Below are 22,651 nucleotides of genomic sequence, written 5' to 3'. Positions count from 1 at the left end.
GTTGCGGCTGTTGCGAGCCTGCGGTCGGACTGTGACTGTGTCTTTAAGAGCGCCGGAGTGAGGAGGCGGGACTATGACGTCAGTCACAGGCTGACGGCGCTAACTGTGGATTTAACCATAAGAGAGAGAGAGCGATCTGCAGAGAGGCAGTCGGCCGGTCTGAAGAGAGACAGAGAGAGAGACTGGAAAAGCTGATAGATTCAGTTTGTCGCAGCTGAGGCTTGGAACTCTTCTGTGCCAACAAGAGTGGGTTGATCATCGGTACACGGAACCACAACGAATGTGTGGCTATCACTTCATAATATCCTTAAGAGTGGATTTTGGAATATCTTGGGGCACCACTTGTGTTAACCCTTGCCTGGGTATGTTGTGTGGTAACCCCTGGAAGACGGTATTCCTGTGACAAGTCACTCTCGCTGATAACTCGTATGTGGACGGATTCAACGGATAAGAACTTCGACGATGGTTATTTTGATGTAACGGCCTTTTCTGTACGTTTCACCCTGGATTACAAATATCTCTCTCCCATCATTTATTCCGTGGATTACTGAACTTTCCTACTTTACCATCTCAAGACTCTAAGCTTTGTTCCCTCAGGCTCGATAGTTTGGGAGTTATATTTACACATATATACACATAACACTGTTAACTTTATTTCATTAAGTTACTACATTATAAGTAGATACTAGTAAGGATAGTAGTTTTAACATCAAAACCAGACTCCATTGTGAACTCTATTGCTGCTGGTTCATTGCTAAAACGTTACAGTTCGTAACACAGCTTTATAAAACTAGTTAGACCACATCTGTAGTGTTTCACACAGCTCTGGTCATCCCCATTCTCGGAAGGATGTCGGGACTTTGGAGAGGGCGCAGAAGAGGTTTACCAGGACACTGCCTGGATTAGAGGGCATAAACTATAACAGGAGGTTGGACAAACTTGGGTTGTTTTTTTCCAGAGCGGCGCAGGCTGGGGTGAGACTTGATAGACGTTTATAAGATTACGAGAGGACTGGTAGAGTTGACAGATGATATATCTTCGCTGGGGTTATTAAAGTATAGAATACATCTTAGGTGAGTTGTTGGTAGCTGGAGTCCTGGTCTGGGGTGGCAGACCCCACCGGTCACGTGATCCCGTTTACCACCACCCCCCCGCCCCGTTAACCGCAGATGGGCAGCATCTGCGCGTCTGTTTCCGAGGACCCGCCCTCCGGATGATGTAACACTCACTACGCGCATGCCCACAGTGTCTTGGTGGGCTTCCTTTCCGCTCAGTGCAGAAACTGATCGTCCGCGGATTCGGGAATTGTATCCTCGCCTCCCGGGTCGGAATCACTATCTGCGGGCCGAAGATACCACTTTCCTATCGGTGAGTATAGAGACCGATCCCGAGCAGGGAGATCTGATGTTGGCCGTGAGCCCCGAACTGAGGGCCAATTACTCATTTAGTACCCGGTCATCTGGGCTCGTCAATAATGTAACGCACATAAAAGTTGCTGGTGAACGCAGCAGGCCAGGCAGCATCTCTAGGAAGAGGTGCAGTCTTGAGATGCTGCCTGGCCTGCTGCGTTCACCAGCAACTTTTATGTGTGTTGTTTGAATTTCCAGCATCTGCAGAATTCCTGTTGTTTGCGTCGTCAATAATGTGTCGACTTCACTTAATCTGCATTGAATGATCCAAACCAGGAGCCCAGGCTGTCTATTTCCGCAGAATTGAAATGGAACTCCCGCCAACAGATCATGTGAGGTTGTTTACCGCAGCTCTGCCCCGCCCTCCGCGTTGTGACGCAAGATCACGTGGTGTGTGCTTGGTGGTGATGCTTCCTCCATTACCGAGGATCTGGGAAGGCTGCGGGGGGGCGGGGAATGGTTTCTGTGATGTGCGGATCTGTATCCAATAGCCAATTGACAACAGGTGCAGGACTAGGCCATTCGGCCCTTCGAGCCAGCACCGCCATTCACTGTGATCATGGCTGATCATCCACAATCAGTATCCAGTTCCTGCCTTATCCCCACAACCTTTGATTCCACTATCTTTAAGAGCTCAATCCATCTCTTTCTTGAAAGCATCCAGAGACTTAGCCTCCACAGCCTTCTGGGGCACAGGATTCCATACATCCACCACTCTCTGGGTGAAAATGTTTTTCCTCAACTCTGTTCTAAATGGCCTACCCCTTATCCAAATTTCTCTGCCATTCCTCGCAGTCACGGGCAGAGTAGTTACCATGCAAAGTGTGAAGTGTCCAGATGGGAAACTTTCTATCTTGTGTTGATAAAAATTTGGTGAGGGTCAAAGGGCATATGCCAAAGTTCTTGTTGTTTGTTCTAATTTTGTCATTTTAGGATATTTTATGCAGTGGTATGTGCTATTCATTCAGTATCTCTGTATTGCTGGAGGACCATCAGTGATTGTCCTTGATCCCTTCTCTCACCTGGTTCCATCTGCTCATCTCTGCCCATCTTGTTCAAACTCTGTCCCGTCTCCTTACCCCCCACCCCCCACTCCTGCTTCAATGGTGTATATCAGCAACCTGGGTCAACCTCAGTCCACCCTGTATCCCACCACTTCAATGTTATATATCACCAACCTTTCTTCTAACCTTTCTGTTCATTGTGAAGTGTTCTTATGCACCTTCGGCCTCACTGAGTTATTTCCAGAATTGTTTTTTGTTAGCTGGAATGCCAGAGGGTCATCAGGTACCAGTTCTGTTGTGCATCGGTGTGGGAGTGCTAGTTATTGAACTGTGACTGGCTGACACACTGCAGCATTTTACTGGCAGCAAAGAGTACTGGGAGAATTGGTGCTTGGACTATAATCCTGTGATCAGCTTTCCAGGGATATGGAACTGTTGGTGTTTTGGTTTTGACTTTGGTTAGTACTTCTACAGATGGGGCTGGATGGTCGTCCTTCTGCAATGAAGCAGAAATTTCGAGCTGCTGGACGTTGGTTGTGGGGAAATCCCGGATTGCACTACCCAGTGTGAGATGTGGGAACGATGTGTGAGTCTGTCAGGATCGGTGAGTGGCAGATTCAGCTGTATGACTCTGTGAGGTTGAGTCCTGGGATATCACAGTTTTTGATCCAGGTAAATTGGACCCAGGGTCTGAGCTGCCCAGGCTTCTGAGGTGTTGAGCGAGTATTTCTGGTCTGGGATCAGATGTTTGTTTCTGGAGTTCCTTTGGAAGCAATGACTGCTAATCTGAGGAAAGGATGAGTGGCTTCAGTGTTACAGGAGGGAGGTAGGAATATGGTGTTGGAATAAAACTCAGCCATGGTTGAGTGTTGGGGCAGACCAGATGGATCGAATCACCTAATTCTGTACCTGTATCTTATGTCTCACCATGACAGAATGATGGCTCCTTCTTATCCCATATCGTTTTGTGACACGTGAGAGACAATAAAAGATTGCTCACTGAGATCATTATATTTACTTTCAATGTTTAAATTTCAGCGAGTTTTGTTCTTAGAAACATGAAGCAGAAATGTTTGGTTCTCAATTTTATTGTTAATGTGCTTCATTATCTTTCATGTTAAAGTCAGATCTGCAGTGAGAGATTTATTGGAAGAAAAACCCCAACTGGAAGCAAACCACGACTGAAGATGAGGGAACAGCAACAAGTGAACCAGTCCGAGGATTGAGAGCATCAACTGGAGAGGACCCACCTGACTCGGAGATTCCAGTGATTCAGTCAGGAGAAAGTTTGGTGAGTCTCATTTACTCAAACACTGGTCCTTTAGACATTACATAGCTGTACAAAGGAAGGTAGGAAATAGTTGGAGTGAGACTGAATGTGCCCAGAAGAAGTTATGCCTCAGTTGCAATCATTTCAGGTCTGATAATGTGCTTCCAGCAGCCCAGCCCAGCCCTTTAAAACCACTCCCATTCTGTGGAAGTGTAATCCGGATAAAGTCACTTAGAGACTGTATAAGTACAAACTCTTTATTCCAAGCACCCGGGGCTTACTCAGTTAGTCACTCAAACAGGAACAGTCTATGACTGTTCCCGCCCAATCCATTAACTGACTAACAATTCCCCTTACACCACAGGTATATCTGTCCAGATACCCCCCACATGAGATAGGCTGGAGCCAAAGTTATTTACTACATGACAGCCCCTAAAGACAAATTACAAAATAGTCATAATGGCTTATACACACAGAACAGACTGAAGCTCTCCTATCTCTATGCATGAATGCACAAGGAGATAAGCATCCTGAAATCCTAGCTAGCTACCCTGAAGAAGAAATATGGCTCAGCACATCTGTTGATCATCAGCAGTTTCTTTCAGAAAAACAGGCTGTTATTGTTTAATGAAATGTTAAGCCTCTTACATACTTTATCACTCCCTCCATTTGATCATTACATGATCAACAAAGTAGTAATTCTTTACAGAGAACACAACTGAGTACAGCACAGACTTATCAGTGGGTAAAAGCAGTGTACATCAGTAACTATAACAATCATATGTACAACTATTAGGCCATAATGCAATATCTCGCCCCACATATTACCAAACAGGCCTTCGAAGACCACCATTTCGACCCTTCGGTGAACCCGTGTAAATCCTGCCCTACTCTCTTGATGCTGTCAGTTTCCTTGGCAGTGTGCTTGGAGAGGGATGTAATTTTAGACTTATCAGGGATATAGGTGCAGCATTCTGTTTCAATAATAGCACAGGTTCTGTGAATATAATGTAATGTAATATACTGTGAATGTAATGCTTGGAGAATTTTGGTCAGTTGGCTCATAGTTATGTACAATTCCAAATGCATAACGGGAGTCTGTGTAAACGTTTGCACATTAGTCTGTTGCTGGGATACAGGCACGAGTCAGAGCAATGAGCTCAGCCTTCTGGGTGGAGGCAGCTGCTTCAAAAGAGTCCTGCACAACCATCTCACCGTCCGTCACTATCACATTGTGCTCTTTCTGAGTGGTGGTACTCATGGTTGGAAGCATCCTTGCTTGTCAATTTCTAAACGGGTTGTTGTCCCCATCTGTCCCTTGGTAGGTTTTTGTTCCCATTTCTGATCCCCAGATATAGACCACTTGCGTCCTGCTTCCCACTGAACGTAATCACCCTTAATATTAGTTCCCTTCGGGGTTGATCGGGTTCGGAAGCCGGGTCCCAATAATATGTCAAAGCTCGTTGCATTCGATTTTGGTCATTGTCAGGCCAATCCATATTATTGGTTTTAATCATGTTGGCTGACTTAGTTGGTAAGCATTGGAGCAGTAAGGCGTTAAACTGGGCGGACGGATTCCCACATTAAAGGCTTGGTCTCCTGTGAAAGTGCCTTAGCAGGCCACAAATCGCTCCCAATAGTCTGGTCCCGATTCCCCAGGCTGAGGTTTCCATTCTTGTACTTTAGTGATGTTTACGAGTTGCTGGAGAGCCCTTTCCAAAGCTTGAGTAATCTGGTCTGTCTGTTCATTCTCATTATGGTTTCCTGCCTGAAACTCCTGATAGGTTTGGTATCCCAATTCTGCCTTCCATTTCCACCCCTCATCAGCTGACAGAATCATGCAGCAGAGACCGAATAAATCTTGCGGGGTCACTTTAAGCATTTGTAGAGTACTGCGGACATACTGAGCAAACTGTGCTGGTCTTTCTTTCCTATGTGGGGCCTGATTCATGATCATTATCATTTCTTAAAGCTTCCAGGGTGCATACACAGGAATCACTGAATCACTCCTGCTCGTGGTTTGGGCAGCATTTGGGTGGGAAATTGTCTTTGTGGAGCCATTAACTCTGGGGTTTTATTGGATTCTTCCCTCACTATCTCGGAATAATCCTCGTTATTCCCTTTCTGGATCTCAGGGTATAGAGTGCCTCCCCTTCCCTGATGCCGCTGTTTTACCTGAGCGGCCACCGTATCTGAGCACTGGGAGGATTGGGGTTCAGGGGCACTGGGAACACTTGGCCCCTGGTAAGGTGGGGGTAGTGGTAAGGTGGGTGCCCACTCCTCATCACGGTCACTGTCCTCAAACCGGGTCGGTATGCCAGACATGGGTCCGGGATCCCTTGTTTCCCTGTCAGTTCGAACTTTAGACTGACGTTCCTGCCCTTCTCTCCTATGTAGGCCAGCCTTGGTTTGCTTACGTTGTTTTTCCTGCTCTCGTTTTCAGCGCCCATCCACCACTTACACTCCGCTTTTAGCGTCTCCCAACCTTTGGCGTTCCTTCTGTAGTGCATACCTCTATCCCTTTTTCACATGCATTATTCCTCCAACTTGCTAATAATATACTGTTGCACTTTACATCTGCCTTTTCCTTCCATTCCCATTTCAACAATTTCCACTTCTTTCCACAGTTCTTTTTCCATATCAAATTTACTGCTTGTTCTCGTGAGGTAATATCCCACCACAGTCTGCTTGGCAGTACCTATACTGGGATCCTGTTTGTGACGCCAAATGTTGAAGTTAAATCTGAGTAAAACTTGAGAGACCAGCTTCTTATCGTCACCACAGTTTATTGTGCATTCTCCTGCAGGAGTTTGAGACCCAGTTGTCAAAGGGAAGGCACGTAAGCACTGCCACCATCTGACAAGTGGAATGAGTTAGTCAGGTTACAGCCATGTATTTATACATAGTAAGCCCCATACCTTACTGTTGGTAGATGTTATTTGAACTGGTACAGCCACCATGTCTGTTGGTGCAAAACTTAACTAATTAGATAAGAGAGTTCATTAAATCAAGGTTTTAGTTACAGATGGATGTACCATCCAGTCCTTATCCGTTGTTCCCTTTGCAAGGCTCTGACTTAGTTACAGACAGATGTTCATTCCTGTCCTTATCAGTGAGTCCTCCTCCCTTTACTCAAACGACGGTACAATGTATAATGTTATCAACTAACGAAGGTACAATGTTATCATCTCTCAGTCTGTCTCTCTGCAAGCCACAGAGAACTGGTAATGAGCCTGTCTTAGCTAACTGCTGAAGACAGAGTTTACTTCAGTTCAACATTCCTGTTCAGTCCCAATTATTCTTTTAGCCAGAGGTTGCACAGGTTCGAAATGATTTTTTTATATATCCTCAATTCCTCGGGAGGATTCAGGGAAAATATTTATGTCCAATACAGAAACTAGTGTTACCTGTGTGTATTGTGGTGATACAAAAGTTGCTGGAGAATTCACAAGTGGGAAGAAGTGGAGTGATATTTGGACATCTGACTTTTTAAAGTGTAATTTAGCAAGCAAACCACAGATGGACAATGTGCAAAAGCTCTGGTGAGAAAATACCTCATCACCGGTTACAGGCCTGCTGCATAGTTTGTGTGAGAGAGCAGGTGAAGTCGATCAAACACAGAGGATATCAAAGTTCCTATCGACAGTGATTTGCTAGCTGTTAAAATGAATACCTCTCTATATAAAATTCACTGTGCACATGTTGTCACTGGGTTAAAAAATGCACAGTACAAGATTTATGTATACGCTTGTCATTTAAAAATTAGAGGGGACATCGGTGGGAAGGTGGGGAAACCTCCAGTGTCCCTGATGCCCTCACCTACAAGAAGTTCATCCAGCTGCAGCTTGTAACCCTGTACTTTAAGGAGTTGGAACTTGAAATGAATGAATGAATCATCCAGGAGTTGGAGGGGGTGATAAATATGACATGAAGAGAAGTGAGTTGCACCCAAGGTGCAGGACACAGGAAACTGGGTGAGAGTCAGGAAGGGGAATGAGGTTAAATAGCCATTGCAGAGTACTCTTGTTACTATCCCACACAACAACAGGTAGACCACTTTTGAAGCTTTTGGGGAGATTACCTGGCAGAAAAAATTAAAAGGGAGGGCAGTGGATTCGTTAGTTAGGGGAACAGAAGGAGAGGGGACTAATACCCTAGTGGTAAGGCTTGCTTGTGCTAGTGGTGGGGGGGGAGGGGTGATGTGGTTAAAATAGTTGTAGGGGGAATGGGAGCCAGAATGACAGAACAGATAGTGAGAGGGTGAATTCAATTGACTTTATTACATACATCCTTCATATACATGATGAGTAGAAATCTTTACGTTACGTCTCCGTCTAAATGTGTAATTTAGAGTCATTTATAATAAATAGTTTGTTCATAGGACATTCAATATGACATAGAAATGCAATTGTATCAGCATGAATTAATCACTCTGATGGCCTGGTGGAAGATGATGTCCCGGAGCTTGTTGGTCCTTTTGCTGTGGTACCGTTTCCTGGATGGTAGCAGCAGGAACACTTTGTGGTTGTGGTGAATTGGGTCCCCAATATCCTTCGGGCCCTTTTTACACCCCTGTCTCTGTAAATGTCCTGAATAGTGGGAAGTTCACATCTACAGATGTGCTGGGTTGTCCACACCACTCTCTGCAGGGTCCTACGATTAAGGGAAGTCCAGTTCCCATACCAGGCAGTGATGCAGCCAGTCAGGATGCTCTCAACTGTATCCCTTTAGAAGGTTCTTAGGATTTGGGGCCCAATCCCAGACTTCTTCAACCATCTGATGTGAAAGAGGTGTTGCTGTGCTCTTTTCAAAACACAGCCATGTGAGATCCTCGGTGATGTTGATGCCGAGGAATTTAAAGCTGTTCACCTCTCAACCCCAGATCCATTGATGTCAACTGGGGTTAGCCTGTCTCCAGTCCTCCTGTCGTCCACAATCAGCTCCTTTGTTTTTGTGACAATGAGGGAGAGGTTGTTTTCTTGACACCAGTCAGATGTTGTTCAGACCTCAGACAGAGTCAGCAATCAAATGGCTGAGCATGGTGCGATGAATGTGCTGAGCTGAATATATCATAATGCAAGAAGCATCATAGGAAAGCCAGATGAGCTCAGGACAGGGAATTATGATATTGTAGCCATCATTGGGATTTGGTTGCACCCAACAGTCTGAGGGATTGAAAGGAACAAATTTGTAGAGAGTTCGCAGACCATGCCAAGAAACAAAGGTTGATTCAGTAAGTTATTTTAACTTTCCATATTTTGACTGGGACTCACATACTGTAAAAGGACTAGATGGGGGTAGAGTTTGTCAAATGTGCCCTTAATCAGTTTGTAGAATTCCCGATGTTGAAGTGTGCAGTAAGCTGTTAGGAAATGATCCAGGGCTGGTGGCAGAAATTAGTGATCATAATGCCATGAAATTCAAAGCAAATATGGAAAAAGAGAGGTCTGGATCACAGGTTGAGATTCTAAATTGGATGGTATCAAAGGATCTGACAAGTGTGGTTTGGGATAGGCTGTTTTTTGGCCAAGGAATACTTGGTATTTGGGAGGACTACAGAAGTGAAATTTTGAGGATGTAGCGTTTGTATGGGCCTGCCAAATTAAAAGTTGAAAGGTAACTGGCGCAGGGAATCTTGGTTTTCAAAAGAGATTGATGCCCTGGATATTTTGTTCCTCCAAATGCCTTAGACTGTTAGTCAATGCCGAAAAAACATTTAAGCTGTCTAATGCAACTACCTGCACCGGGACCATCGCCCTCCATACCCCCACCATCCAGGTACCTATCAAACTTCTTTTAAATGGTGAAACCGAGCTCATATTCACCACTTGTGCTGGCATCTCATTCCACGCTCTCACGACCATTTCAATAAAGAGCTTTTCCACATGTTCCCGTTAAATTTTCACCTTTCCCACTTACCCATGACCTCTGGTTGTCATCTCACCCAACTTCAGTGGAAAAAGCTGCTTGCATTTGCCCTGTCTATACCCTCATAATTTTGTATACTTCTAACAAATCCTCAAAGCAATGTATAATTTCCTTGTTTATGTTTAGAGCCCTTTTTAGGTGTATAAGATGATGAGGGGCATTGATGGTGTGGATAGCCAGAGGTTTTTTCCCAGGGCTGAGATGGCTAACACGAGGGGGCATAGTTTAAAGGTGTTTGGAAGTAGATACCGAGGGGATGTCAGGGGTAAGTTTTTTACCCAGAGAGTGGTGGGTGCATGGGATGCACTGCCAGCTATTTGTGTGAGAGTGTTTCAATTACTGTGGGGCCAGACACCCATGCAGCTCACTGAGAACAGGGAATAATACCAATGGAGAGAGTCAAATTGAGCCAGGTCACAGATTAGAGATGACAGAAATGCCCCATTCTTATAGAGATAGGAACAGCATCAGAGAATTTGATGGTCATTCCAGATACCAGCACTGTGTGCAGTTAGAAGATGATTTCTGTCTCCAACTTGGGTTGAACTTCACTGTAACAGTGTGATGTCAGATCACACCTTGACAACTCAAGTGATCTCATCTGAAATGTTGTCCTTCAGCCACTGATGGATTTTGTAAATCTTTCTACAGGTTAAATACGACAAGGAATTTGTCTATGGGAATCTTGAACACAACACGCCAGTTTTGCTGTCTCTGTCCAGATATTTACGAAGTGGAGCAAGGGATTCACTCAATCATCCTTCCTGCTCAGATGTGGGGAGGGATTCACTCAATCATCTGACCGACTGACATGCTCGTCATTTTACACGGGGGGAGCCCGTTCATCTTGCTCAGACAGTGGGAATCAATTCAGTCAGTCATTTCAACTGAAGGTACATAAGCAAGTTTGCACTGGGACAAGGCCATTCTCCTCTTCTGTGTGTGAGAAGGGATTCAGTCGGTCTTCCCACCTGTGGACACACCAGTCAGATCACACTGGGCAGAGGCTGTTCATCTGCTGAATTTCTGGGGAAGAATTCGCTCAGTCATCTGACCTAATGGCTCACCCGCGAGTTCACACCAGGGAGCGACCATTCACATGCTCAGACTGTGGGAAGGGATTCACTTGGTCATCTCAACTGAAGGTACATCAGCAAGTTCACACTGGAGAGAGGCTGTTCACTTGCTCAGACTGCGGGAGGGGATTCACTCGGTCATCCGACCTACTGGTACACAAGTCAGTTCACACTGGGGAGTGGCCATTCACCTGCGCAGACTGTGGGCAGGGATTCAGATCGTCATCTGAACTGAAGGTACATCAGCGAGTTCACACTGGAGAGAGGCCATTCACCTGCTCAGACTGCGGGAAAGGATTCACTCAGTCATCTCGACTTAAGGTACATCAGCGAGTTCACACTGGGGAGAGGCCATTCACCTGCTCAGACTGTGGGAAAGGATTCACTGGGTCATCTCAACTGAAGGTACATCAGCGAGTTCACACTGGAGAGAGGCCGTTCACCTGCTCAGACTGCGGGAAGGGATTCACTCAGTCATCTCATCTGAAGGTACATCAGCGAATTCACACTGGGGAGTCGCTGTTCACCTGCTCAGACTGTGGGAAGGGATTCACTTGCTCATCCCAACTGAAGGTACATCAGCGAGTTCACACTGGGGAAAGGCCATTCACCTGCTTAGTGTGTGGGAAGGGATTCATTCTGTCATCTTACCTACTGACACACCAGTCAGTTCACACTGGAGAGAGGCCATTCACCTGCTCAGACTGTGGGAAGGGATTCACTAAGTCATCTAATCTGAAGGATCATCAGAGAGTTCACACTGGAGAGAGGCCGTTCACCTGCTCAGACTGTGGGAAGAGATTCATTCAGTCATCTAAACTGAAGGTACATCAGAGAGTTCACACTGGAGAGAGGCCGTTCACCTGCTCAGTTTGCGGGAAAGGATTCACTCAGTCATCCGGGCTACAAGCACACCAGTCAGTTCACACTAGGGTGTGGCCATTAACCTGCTCAGACTGTGGGAAAGGATTCACTTTGTCATCTCAACTTAAGGTACATCAGCAAGTCCACAATGGGGACAGTCCGTTTACCTCCTCAGACTGTGGGAATGGATTCACTCAGTCATCTAACCTTGTAATACAATACCAGGTTCACACTGGGAGAAATTTTCAATAAGCTGCATGCTGCATATTTATCCATCACCATTGCTGAATGCAATTTCGAGCGTGACTGTCGGTGCTGAAATCTGCAACTATTGCTGCTGCTCACCACACCCAGTTCTGCACCCTGGTCACTGGGCACGGGAGGAGTTTCTCCTTCAGCCTATTCACCTTTAATGGGACTGGAGTTTAATATTCTGGATAAGAGACCAATAAATCATTTCTATTTTAAACACTGTCTATGGTACTTAGTGAATTTATAACACATTTAGTGTACAGTAGAGAGTCAACTCAGGCTGGCTGGACCCTGCCATGTATTCAGTTCCACAACAGTCCTTTTAAACCCTCCCCTGTTGTTCATCTCTCACTCTCCCTGTGGGATAGGTTCCAGTCACCACTCTGTGGGTGAAGAGGTTTCCCTTGAACTTCCTGCAGACTGAAGAAGTCGAGGACAAGGGAATCATCAGCGGGGCGTGGCAACAAGTGACAGAGTAGCAACATTTGGAAGCTGATTGATGGAGAAAATCTTTCGGTTGTCTGACTGATGACACAAACGATACCTGTGGTGAGGTGCTCCACTGGTCGAGGAACGTGTGTGTTGAGGAAGGTTTTATCTATTGACTGTTGTGATTTTATTTTTCATGTGTGTTATTTCTCTTCCTTCTTCTATCCAAGGTAGTGTTAATCTAAGTGGGTTTGAGTGTAAATAGACTTTTCTAAACTTTTCTAAAGTTCTTATTTATCTTTGTAAATTTTACTGATTGAAATGGGACCAAGATATTTTCACTTTAAAAAAGTCGATGTCGGTATTGATGAAAGTGTTTATTGCCTTCGTTGTATTTGTTAACTATTGAGCTCTGTTTGGCAGGGTTTTTTTTAAGCCTTCAACTAAATTTTGTCAAAGGTTTTCACAATTTCACACTACTTTCTATTTTCTTTGCTTGTTGATATTCCAGATACATGGGTATCAAGAGTCCTGATGAAGGGTCTTGGCCTGAAATGTTGATTCCCATCCATAGATGCTGCCTGATATGCTGAGCTCCTCCAGCACTTTGTGTGTAGTTCTCTAGATTTCTAGCATCTGCAGGTCCTCTTGTTTCCCAGATACTTATATGTTTCCTGAAAGAACAAGCCAAGAACAAGCTGGTAGTGGTGTTGTGTGGATCTGTTGGTAAAATATTAAATAGAATTGTGAAAAGACGTCGCATAGAGTTGGAACGTGCAGCATCTGTGGGTAGAATTAAGGAACAGCAAATGTAAAAAAAAATCCCTGATGGGAATTGTATAGAGACCTCCAAACAGTAGTAAGTATGTGGACCACAAATTACAATGGGAGATAGAAAATGTGTGCCAAAAGGGCAATGTTACAATAGTCATGGGGGATTGTCATGCAGGTGATTAGGAGAATTAGGATGGTGTTGGTCTCAAGAGCAGGAGTTCCTAGAATGCCTACAAGATGCTTTTTTAGAGCTGTTGGTGGTTGAGCCCACTTGGGGATCAGCTATTCTGGATTGGGTGTTTTAATGAAGCGGAATTAATTAGGTCACTTAAGTTCAAAGAACCCTTAGGGGAAGTGATCTTAATATGATCAAATTCACCCTGACATTAGAGAAGGAGAAGCTAAAGTCCGATGTGGAATAAAGAGAATTACAGAGGCATGAGAGAAAAAATGGTCAAAATTGATTTGAAAAGAACGTGGGCAGGGATGAAAACAGACCAGCAATAGCAGGAATTTCTGGAAGAAGTTCGGAAGGCACAGGATATATAAATCACAAAGAGGAAGTAGTATTCCAAAGGTGAGGTGACAAAACCGTGGCTGATAAGGGAAATCAAAGACAACATAAAAACCAAAGAGAGGGCATAGAGCAAAAATTACTCAGAAGTTAGAGGATTGGGAAGCTTTTAAAAACAAACAGAATGCAACTAAAATAATTAAGAAGGAAAAGATGGAATACATAGGTGAGTTAGCCAGTAATATTAAAGAGGATACCAAATTTTTCTTCAGGTAGATATAGTGTAAAAGAGAGGTGGAAGTGGATATCGGACCACTGAAAAATGATGCTGGAGAGGTAGTAATGGGGTGGGGGTGCAAGGTGATGGCAGATGAACTGAATAAGTATTGTACATCACTCTTATCTGTGGAAGCCATTGGCAGGAATATGGAAGTCCCAGATGTCAGTGGTCAGAATGTGTAAAGTTACGTTACTCAGGAGAAGGTTCTGGGAAACAGAAGGTCTGAAGGTAAATAGATCACCTGGACCAGATGGTGAACACGGCAGAGATCTGAAAGAGGTGGCTGAAGAGATGTGGAGGCAATAGCAATCATGTTTCGAGAATCGTTAAGGAAATTATATCCTGATAAGTTTTTTCCTTCACTACTCCCCCTCTCCCAGTTTCACCGATCACCTTCCACTTCTTCCACCCCTCTCACCCCCACACTCTTCATCTGACGTCTCAGCTTTTATCCCCCAGTCCTGCTGAAGGGACTCGGCCCGAAACATCGACTGTTTACTCTGTCCCATATGTGCTGCCTGGCCTTCTAGGTTCCTCCAGCATTTTGTGATTCCCAGCATCCACAGATTTTCTTCTGTTTCTGATAAAAACAAAAGCGGGGTCATATAATACAGCAAGAAAATGGTGGGAAGTTGGAGGATTCGAAAGCTTTTACATAACCAACAGGAGACAACTGAAAAAAAAACACAGGAGAGACAAGATGAAAAATGAAGGTAAGTGAGCCAATGATATCAAGTTGTTCAGATATATAAAGAGTAAAAGAGAGGCAAGAGTTGATATTGTACCGCTGGAAGATGATGCTGCTGAGTCAGTAATAGTTAAGAAATAGCGGCTGAGTGTAATAAGTATTCTGTGTCAATCTTCACTGTGTAAGACACTAGCATTATAAGACCATAAGACATAGGAGCAGAATTAGGCCATTCAGCCCCATCGAGTCTGCTCCGCTGTTCTATCATGTCTGATCCCGGTCCTCACTCAACCCCATGCACCTGTCTCCTCGACATCTCCTGTAATGCCCTGACTGATCAGCAAACTACTAGCTTCTGCCTTAAATGTACCCACAGACTTGGCCCCCACCGCCATCTGTGTCAGAGAATTCCACAGATTCACTGCTCTCTGACTAAATAAAATCCTCCTTAACTACTCTAAAAGGTTGCTCCTCAGTTTTGAGGCTGTGCCTGCTGTTATGTCTACCCCCACCAAACAAAAAGTGCTCTCCTCATCCACCCTATCCAGACCTTTCCACATTCAGTGGGTTTCAGTGAGATTTACCCCCCATCACCTGCATTTATTAAACATGTGTCAGTGCAGGAGTACAGGCCCAAGGCTGGCAAATGCTCCTCATATCTTAACCCCTTCATTCCCGGAATCATCTTCTTGAACATCCACTGGACTCTCTCCAATGACAACACACCTTTTCTGAGATATGGGTCCCAAATATTCTAAGTGCAGCCTAAGTAGTGTCTGGTAAAGTACCAGCATTATCTCCTTGCTTATATCTTCTACTTCACTTTCAATAAATGCCAGCATTGCATTTGCCTTCTTCACCACAGACTCCACCTGTAAATTAACCTTCTGGGAGTCTTGCCCGAGGTCTCCTATTTCCTTCTGTACTTCTATTGTTTGAACCTTCTCCCCAATCAGATAATAGTTCACTATTGTTCTTTTTGCCAAAATGCATTATCCAATATTGTATTTCATCTGCCACCTTTTTGCCTGTTCTTCAAATTTGTCTGTGTCCTCCTGCAATCGCATTGCTTCCTCAGCACTACCAACGACTCCACCTATCTCTGTATCATCCGCAAACCTTGCCACAAAGCCATCAATTCCATTATCCAAATGATTGACAAACAATGTGAAAAGTAGCGGACTGAATACTGACCCCTGAAGACCACTAGTCACTGTTAGCCAAACAGAAAAGGCTCCTTTTATTCCCACTCTTGGCTGTCAGCCATTCCTCTGTCCATGCCAGTATTTCTTCTGATTGTTATCCTGTTAAGCAGTCTCATGTGTGACACCTTATCAGATGCCTTCTGAACATCCAAGTAAATGATATACACTGTCTCTCATTTGTCCACCCTGCTTATGACTTCCTCAAAGAACTTTAACAGATTTGTCTGGCAAGATTTCCCTGTATAAAAGCTATGCTGGCTTTGACTTATTTTATCATTAGTCTCCTAGTACCCCAAAACCTCATCTGTTATAATAGACTCCAACACTTTCCCAGCCAGAGGTTAGTCTAACTGGACTATAATTTGCTTTCTTTTGCCTTCCTCCCTTCTCAAAGAGTGGATTGACATTTGCAATCTTCCTGTCCTCTGGGACCATGCCAGGATCAAGTGATTCTTGGCAGGTCATGACCAATGCATCTGTTATCTCTTCAGCAACCTCTCTCAGGACTCTGCAATGTAGTCCATCTGGTCCAGTTGACTTATCCACTTTAAGAACCTGAGTTTGCCTAGCACGTTTTCCTTTGTAATAGCAATGGCACTCACTCCTGCTCCCTGACACTCACGGATCTCTGGCACACTGCTGGAGTCTTCCACAGAGAAGATGGATGTAAGGTACCTATCAAGTTCATCTACCATCTCTTCCCCATTTCTATCTCATGAGCATCATTTTCCAGTGGCCCAATATAAACTCTCACCTCCCTTTCACAATTTTATAATGGTTTATATTTTTGTCTGGTTTGCTCTCATATTTCATCTTTCCCCTTCAAATAGCTTTTTTGTTTAGTTGCTTGTTGTTGGATTTTAAAAGCTACCCAATTATCTAACTTCCGAATCACTTTTTCTACCTTATATGCAGTTTCCTTGGCTTTTTTTTACAGTCCTTATCTTCCTTTGTCAGTCACGGTAGCCTAGCCCCGCTGTTTGAGAACTACTTCTGCGGGACATATCTGTTCGGTACATTATGAACTATTCCCAGAAACGTCAGCCATTTCTGCTCTGGCGTCATCCCCACCAGTATCCTTCTCCAATCCACCTGGAGAATCACCTCTCTCATGCCTGTGTAATTCCCTTTGTTCCATTGCGATACTACGCATGTGACCTATGCTTCTCCCTCACAAATTGCAGTAGGAATTCAATCATATTATAATCACTGCCTTCTAATGGTTCCTTCACATTAACCTCCCTAATAAGATCTGGGTCATTACACGACACCCAATCTAAGATAACAGTTCCCCGAGTAGGCTCAACCATCAGCTGCTCTAAAAACCCATTTCATAAGCACTCAATACATTCCCTCTCTTGCAATCTCACACAAATCTGACTTTCCCAATCCTCCTGCAGATTGAAGTCAATTGTATTATTAAATTTAATACATAAATGCCTAACATTCAGGAGTATCTGGGGCAGAAGTGAGGATACATGCTTTTACCAAGGACAGAAGGTGTTTTGGAATCTGAAAGGCCTGAATGTAGATAAGACTCCTGGACCAGAACGTGAACACCCCAGGGTTCAGAAAGAGGTAGCTGAAGAGATTATGAAGGCATTAGAGTCATAGAACACCACAACACAGGAAAATGCCATTCGGCCAATCTAGTCTGTGCCAAAGCTGCCGAGTTCCAACAACTTCCAACTGGACCATGGCCCTCCATATCCTTCTCATCCATGGACCAAAGCAAACTTCTCTTAAAGGTTGAAATCAACCCTACCATTTGCTCTGGCAGCTCGTTGCACACTCTCCCCGCCTCTGAACAAATAATTTCCCCCTTAGTTTTCTCTTAAAGTAATGAGTAATTATCTATACGAATTACTAGATTTTGGAACAGTTCTGGCAGACCAGAAAGTTGCAAATGTCACTCCACTCATTAAGAAGAGCGGGAGGAAGAAGAAAGAAAATTATAGGTCTGTTAGTCTGATCTCAGTGGTCAGGAATATGTTTGAGTGTATTAAGTGTGAAATTTTTGGGCACTGTAATTGGGGACGAATGATGATGGCAGTTATATACAGGACAAGGTCAGCAAGATTCCTTTAGAGGAAATCGTGTCTGACAAATCTCTTGGAATACTTTGAGGAAATAACAGGCAAGATAGATAAAGCAGAGACGGCGCATGTTGGTTGCTCAGACTTTCAGATGATCTTTAACAAGGTACCCCATGCAAGGCTTATTGAGAAAGTAAGGAGACAGGGGATCCAACAGGACATTGCTTTGTGGACTCAGAACTAGCTTGCCCACAGAAGACAAAGAGTGGTTGTAGATGGGTCATATTCTGCATGGAGGTTGATGACCAGTGGTGTGACTCAGGGATCTGTTCTGGGACCCCAAATCTTCGGGATTTTTATAAATGATCTGGATGAGCAAGTGGAGGGATGAGTTAGTAAATTTACTGATAACACAAAGGTTGGGGGTGTTGTGGATAGTGTGGAGGACTGTCAGAGGTTACAGCAGGATATTGATAGGATGCAAAACTGGGCTGAGAAGTGGTAAATGGAGTTCAACACAAATAAATGTGAGATAGTTCATTTTGTTAGGCCAAATATGATGGCAGAATATACTATTAATGGTAAGACTCTTGGCAATGTGGAGGATCACAGGGATCTTGACGCCGAGTCCATAGGACACTAAAAGCTGCTATGCACATTGACTCTGTGGTAAAGAAGACGTACAGTGCATTGGCCTTCTGTGGGATTGAATTTAGGAGCCAAAAGGTAATGTTGGAGGTTTATAGGATCCTGAATAGACCCCACTTGGAGTGCTGTGCTCAGTTCTGGTCACCTCACTACAGGAAGGATGTGGAAACCATAGAAAGGGTGCAAGGATGTTGCCTGGATTGGGCAGCATGCCTAATGGGAATAGGTTGAGTGACCTCTGCCTTTTCACCTTGGAGCGACAGAGGATGAGAAGTGACCTGATAGAGGTGTATAAAATGAGAAGCATTGATCGTGTGGAGAGACAGAGGCTTTTCCGAGGGCTGAAATGGCTGTCTCAAGAGGACACAGGTTTAAGCTGGAGGATGAGAGGTGACCTGATAGGGGTGTACAAGATGATGAGAGGCATTGATCTTGTAGATTGTCAGAGGCTTTTCCGAGTGCTGAAATGGCTGCCACAAGAGGACACAGGTTTAAGGTGCTGGGGAGCAGGTACAGAGGAGATTGTCAGGGGTAAGTTTTTTACACACAGACTGGTGAGTGCATGGAATGGGCTGCCAGCAACGGTGGTGGAGACGGATACAATGGGGTCTTTTAAGAGACTCCTGGGCATGGAGTTTAGAAAAATAGAGGGTAGCCCCAGGTGATTTCTAAAATAAGGACATGTTCGGCACAGCATTACGGGCAAAAGGGCCTCTATTCTGCTGTAGTTTTTCTATGTTTCTAATTTCCATTCATATTTCTCTGTCCTCACTGACAGGAACATTGAAACAGCAGGAGGTGGCCATTCAGCCCCTCTAACCATCAACAAGATGACGGCGGCTCTCCCATCTCAGCCATGTGTTTCTGTCCGATCCTCATTTCCTCGAACCCTTCAGTCTCCACACATCTGCCCATCTCTATTTTATGTGAGGACGATCACTGAGTCCTCACTGCCCTCTGTGGTGGGGATTACAGAAATTCACCACCCTCGGAGTGGAGACATTTCCCCTCATCTCAGTCCCGGACAGTCCACCCCCTTTTTCAGAGACTGGGATCCCTGGTTCAACCGGTAATGATGTTGTGCATTTCAATGTGTTCACCTCTCAGTCCTTGATTCTCTGAATGAAAGGGTTATCACATTTGATCTTTCTTCATATGATGACCCACCGTCCAGGGATCAGTCTGGTGAATCTTCATTGCACTCTCTATAACAAATACTCTCTAACCTCTTTGTTAACCCTCTATGGAATTAATTTCCATCTTCTGCAGCCCCGTGTTGCCCCAACCACTCACCTCCCACCCCTGTCACTATTTCCACCTTCCCACCTCCCCCTCACCTGGATCCACCTCTCACTCCCCAGCTCTTGCCCCATCCCCACCCCTCACCTCTTTTCTCGGACTATTTCCCGTCCACTCTCAGTCCAGAGGGAGGGTCTCGGCCCGAAATGCTGACGGTCCATTTCCCTCCACAGATGCTGCCCGACCCACTGAGTTCCTCCGGCAGTTTGTTCTTTGGTCTGTATAACCCGTGTTAGTGTGGGGAGCGGGATTTTACACCATATTCCCGGTACAATCTCAACAAAACACAAATAATTGTCACTTTGCCCGGACCATCGGCCCCGCTTGCAGGGCAACAGTCTGCCGGTGTTTGCCCCCCAATGTGGTGAATCGCCACCACCGTGGGCTCAGACATTTCCACAGATGAGCCCCTCCTGTCCCCACCGGGACAAACATCCTGTCCGCCCCCTCTCTCACCGTCTTCATCCTCTCCCTCCCCGGGGAACCGGCATCAAACCGACGGGCCGAGCGGTCTCCTCCTACCTCTCAGCGATACATCAGACTCCGGCCGCAGGAGACGCTTCACAAACGCCCCAACTTCCCTCGGAGGGAAATGGAAATAAATCAGAAAGCGGACATTTACTTTGGGATTTTGTTCCGCTTTAACGGGCTGTCGGTCTGCAGCAGGAGACCGGGTAACGCCTTCTCGGCTGGTCCGGCTCCACTATTGGGTGTAACAGTGATTGACATCGCTTCGCACCAATGGGAATAGCGCAGCTCTGCAATCAGTTCAATTCCTCTGTTGACTGCTCGGAGGGGGCGGGGCGTTGCTCGTGCTCAGGACCTCAGCCGTTAAACCGAAAAAGCTCGAGCACAGCAGCGCGTGTGTGACGTAAGGCACCGTGCTCGTGACAGCAGATGCAGATACGGGGAGACCATGGGTGAGGTCAGGCGCGTGGGGGGGCTGCTGTGTGACGTCACGTGAGGGGGAGCGCTTCAATTTTAAAACACCTTTTGTTGGGTCCGATCTGGAACAACAAAATTAAATTCGGGTTTCATCGGGAGCGGATCCGGTGTTGTGAGATGTGTCCGGCTGTGCCGTGTTGTTGGTGGAGTGGGCAGCGGGGTGTTTGTCTCCGGGCTCTCCTCGGCCCCGGTTTTCACTTTGCGACCGAGCCCGGGCCGTGGATCAATTCCTTGTGGTTCTGCAGGGGGTTTGGGGCGAAAGGACAGTCTGTCTGTCTGTCTGTCTGTCTGTGTGGGTCGGGGTTATGAGTGGGTCCCGGGACACATTAACTTGTAAACACCGGACCATCTGGTGAATTGGATCAGACAGCTTCGCTCGCCTGTCCTTTCAGGAAACAACAATTCTCTCTTCATATTAATGACTGTCTAAACTTGCTGTGAACAAGATTCTGTGTTACAAGATTGTGAGTTACAGAGTCTAGGACAGCTGTCACCGTCATGGGCTGCGAGTGCAGACAGGGATTGGGGTCACTGAGCTGTGCATCAGAGAAGGACACGGGTTTGTACAGCCTCCTGTGGGGTAGAAATGTCCACACGGTGAATTCGGATCTGCTGGCACATCGGGAGTCTGAAAGGGAAAGGGAATAGGGAAGGGGCTGAGCAGAGAGTTTTAACAGGGGTGGAGGGGTACAGGAGCTGTCTGATAGATCGTTTTAATTGTTTTTTATAATCTGACAGATGGTGACTGAGGAAGAAGCTTGTTGACGGAGGATACCCGGAGGGGAGCGGCTCAGACACGGAATCAGGAATTGAATGAAATTGACTTTATTTCTTACATCCATCAGGAGTAAAAATCTTTACTTGACGTCTCCATCTAAATGTGCAACGTGCAATCATAGTAATTTATAACAGTTTATAATAAATAAAACAGACAATGTAATATAGAGTACACTCAAATCAGCGTGAGTTCATCAGTCTGTCGGCCTGGTGGAAGAAGCTGTCCCGGAGCGTGTTGGTCCTGGCTTTTATGTTGCGGTACCGCTTCCCGGATGGTATCAGGAGAGTGACAGTGATGTGATTTCCTGTGTCACGGGTACAGACAGTCATCTCAAGTGAGGAGTTTGTGTGGAGATGCAGCTTCCCTGGAGATGGAGGAAAGAGGACACACCAACAGGTGGAACCAGCTGTGGGAAGACATGGTTTGTCAGGTCTGACGATGAGCTGAATGTACCATAACCTTCAGACTGAATCAGAAAACCATTCTGAGGGTATTTGAAATGTCAGAATCAGGGGAGATGTGATCACATGTGCAGAGGGCAGGGGTTGTGTCTCCATCAGAACCTCAGTGAGATGGTTCAAGTTACAATGTGCAGGAATGAAAACACAGTGTTGGGTGCTGGATTTAATCATTGATTCTGACACAGTGAGAGGGTTAGTTTCGTTGTAAGGAGGCAACATTACTGTCCCCTTACTGTCTTTCCTCTCCACCCCATCCTCCCTCTCACCCCCACATTGGACATAAGTTCAGGGTGAAAGTGAATACTTTGAGGGGAGTCTGAAGGGGAATTCTTCACTCAGAGTTTGGTGGGAGTGTGGAATGAGCTGCCAGCAGAAGTTGTGGATGTGGGTTCGATTAAGACACTAAAGAGAAATTTGGGTGATGAGATGGATGGGAGGTGTATGGAGGCTATGGTGCAGGTAGTTGGAATTAGGCAGTAAAAACATAAACAGGTCAGCATTGACTAGAAGGGCCGAAGGGCCTGTTTCAGTGCTGCTGGGCTCTGTGACTGTCATAATATTCTGATCTGTAATTTCCAGAGTCAGTGCTTTGCTGCTAATGACTGAACCCAGAAATTTACCCAAACAAGAACTGAAAGACTCGTAAAATTGAAAGACTGCAGAAAGCGTTTACAAGCTGTGATCCTTGCCAAGGGGGATGTTACTAAGTACTGACCATGCAGGTTGTCCAAACTTTTGCTTCGGGCCCTTTTCCTTTCTTGCTATTTTGAAACTGTAAAAGATGGAAATAA

At 45.4% G+C, this 22,651-nt stretch overlaps 2 protein-coding genes across 5 annotated transcripts in view; one reads left to right on the top strand and one right to left on the bottom strand.

Moving 5' to 3' along the window:
* Positions 1 to 22,651, bottom strand: part of LOC140206828 (uncharacterized) — a 49,038-nt gene that overhangs the window by 21,751 nt on the left and 4,636 nt on the right. The gene's annotated exons all lie outside the window — the stretch shown is intronic.
* Positions 199 to 21,517, top strand: LOC140206825 (uncharacterized). 4 transcript variants are annotated; one of them, XM_072275067.1, is made up of 3 exons: positions 199 to 1,368; positions 3,541 to 3,704; positions 10,263 to 12,020. In XM_072275067.1, the coding sequence occupies exon 3, from the start codon at positions 10,670 to 10,672 to the stop codon at positions 11,801 to 11,803; it is 1,134 nt and encodes a 377-aa protein (XP_072131168.1). In that variant the 5' UTR covers positions 199 to 1,368; positions 3,541 to 3,704; positions 10,263 to 10,669; the 3' UTR covers positions 11,804 to 12,020. The 4 variants fall into 4 exon arrangements, 3 of the variants coding, with proteins under 3 accessions (XP_072131168.1, XP_072131167.1, XP_072131169.1); XM_072275066.1 differs by having other exon boundaries at positions 3,537 to 3,704; XR_011888402.1 differs by lacking the exon at positions 10,263 to 12,020 and adding an exon at positions 21,360 to 21,517 and having other exon boundaries at positions 212 to 1,368; positions 3,537 to 3,704.

Source organism: Mobula birostris, chromosome 13, assembly GCF_030028105.1.
Source record: "Mobula birostris isolate sMobBir1 chromosome 13, sMobBir1.hap1, whole genome shotgun sequence".
NCBI classification, from domain to species: domain Eukaryota; kingdom Metazoa; phylum Chordata; class Chondrichthyes; order Myliobatiformes; family Myliobatidae; genus Mobula; species Mobula birostris.
Note: the sequence above shows the minus strand (reverse complement) of the source record. Positions and strands in the feature narration are given on the sequence as shown.

Coding starts and splice junctions, on each gene's coding strand:
- LOC140206825 (XM_072275067.1), top strand. CDS start 10,670: ATGGCTCACCCGCGAGTTCACACCAGGGAGCGACCATTCACATGCTCA.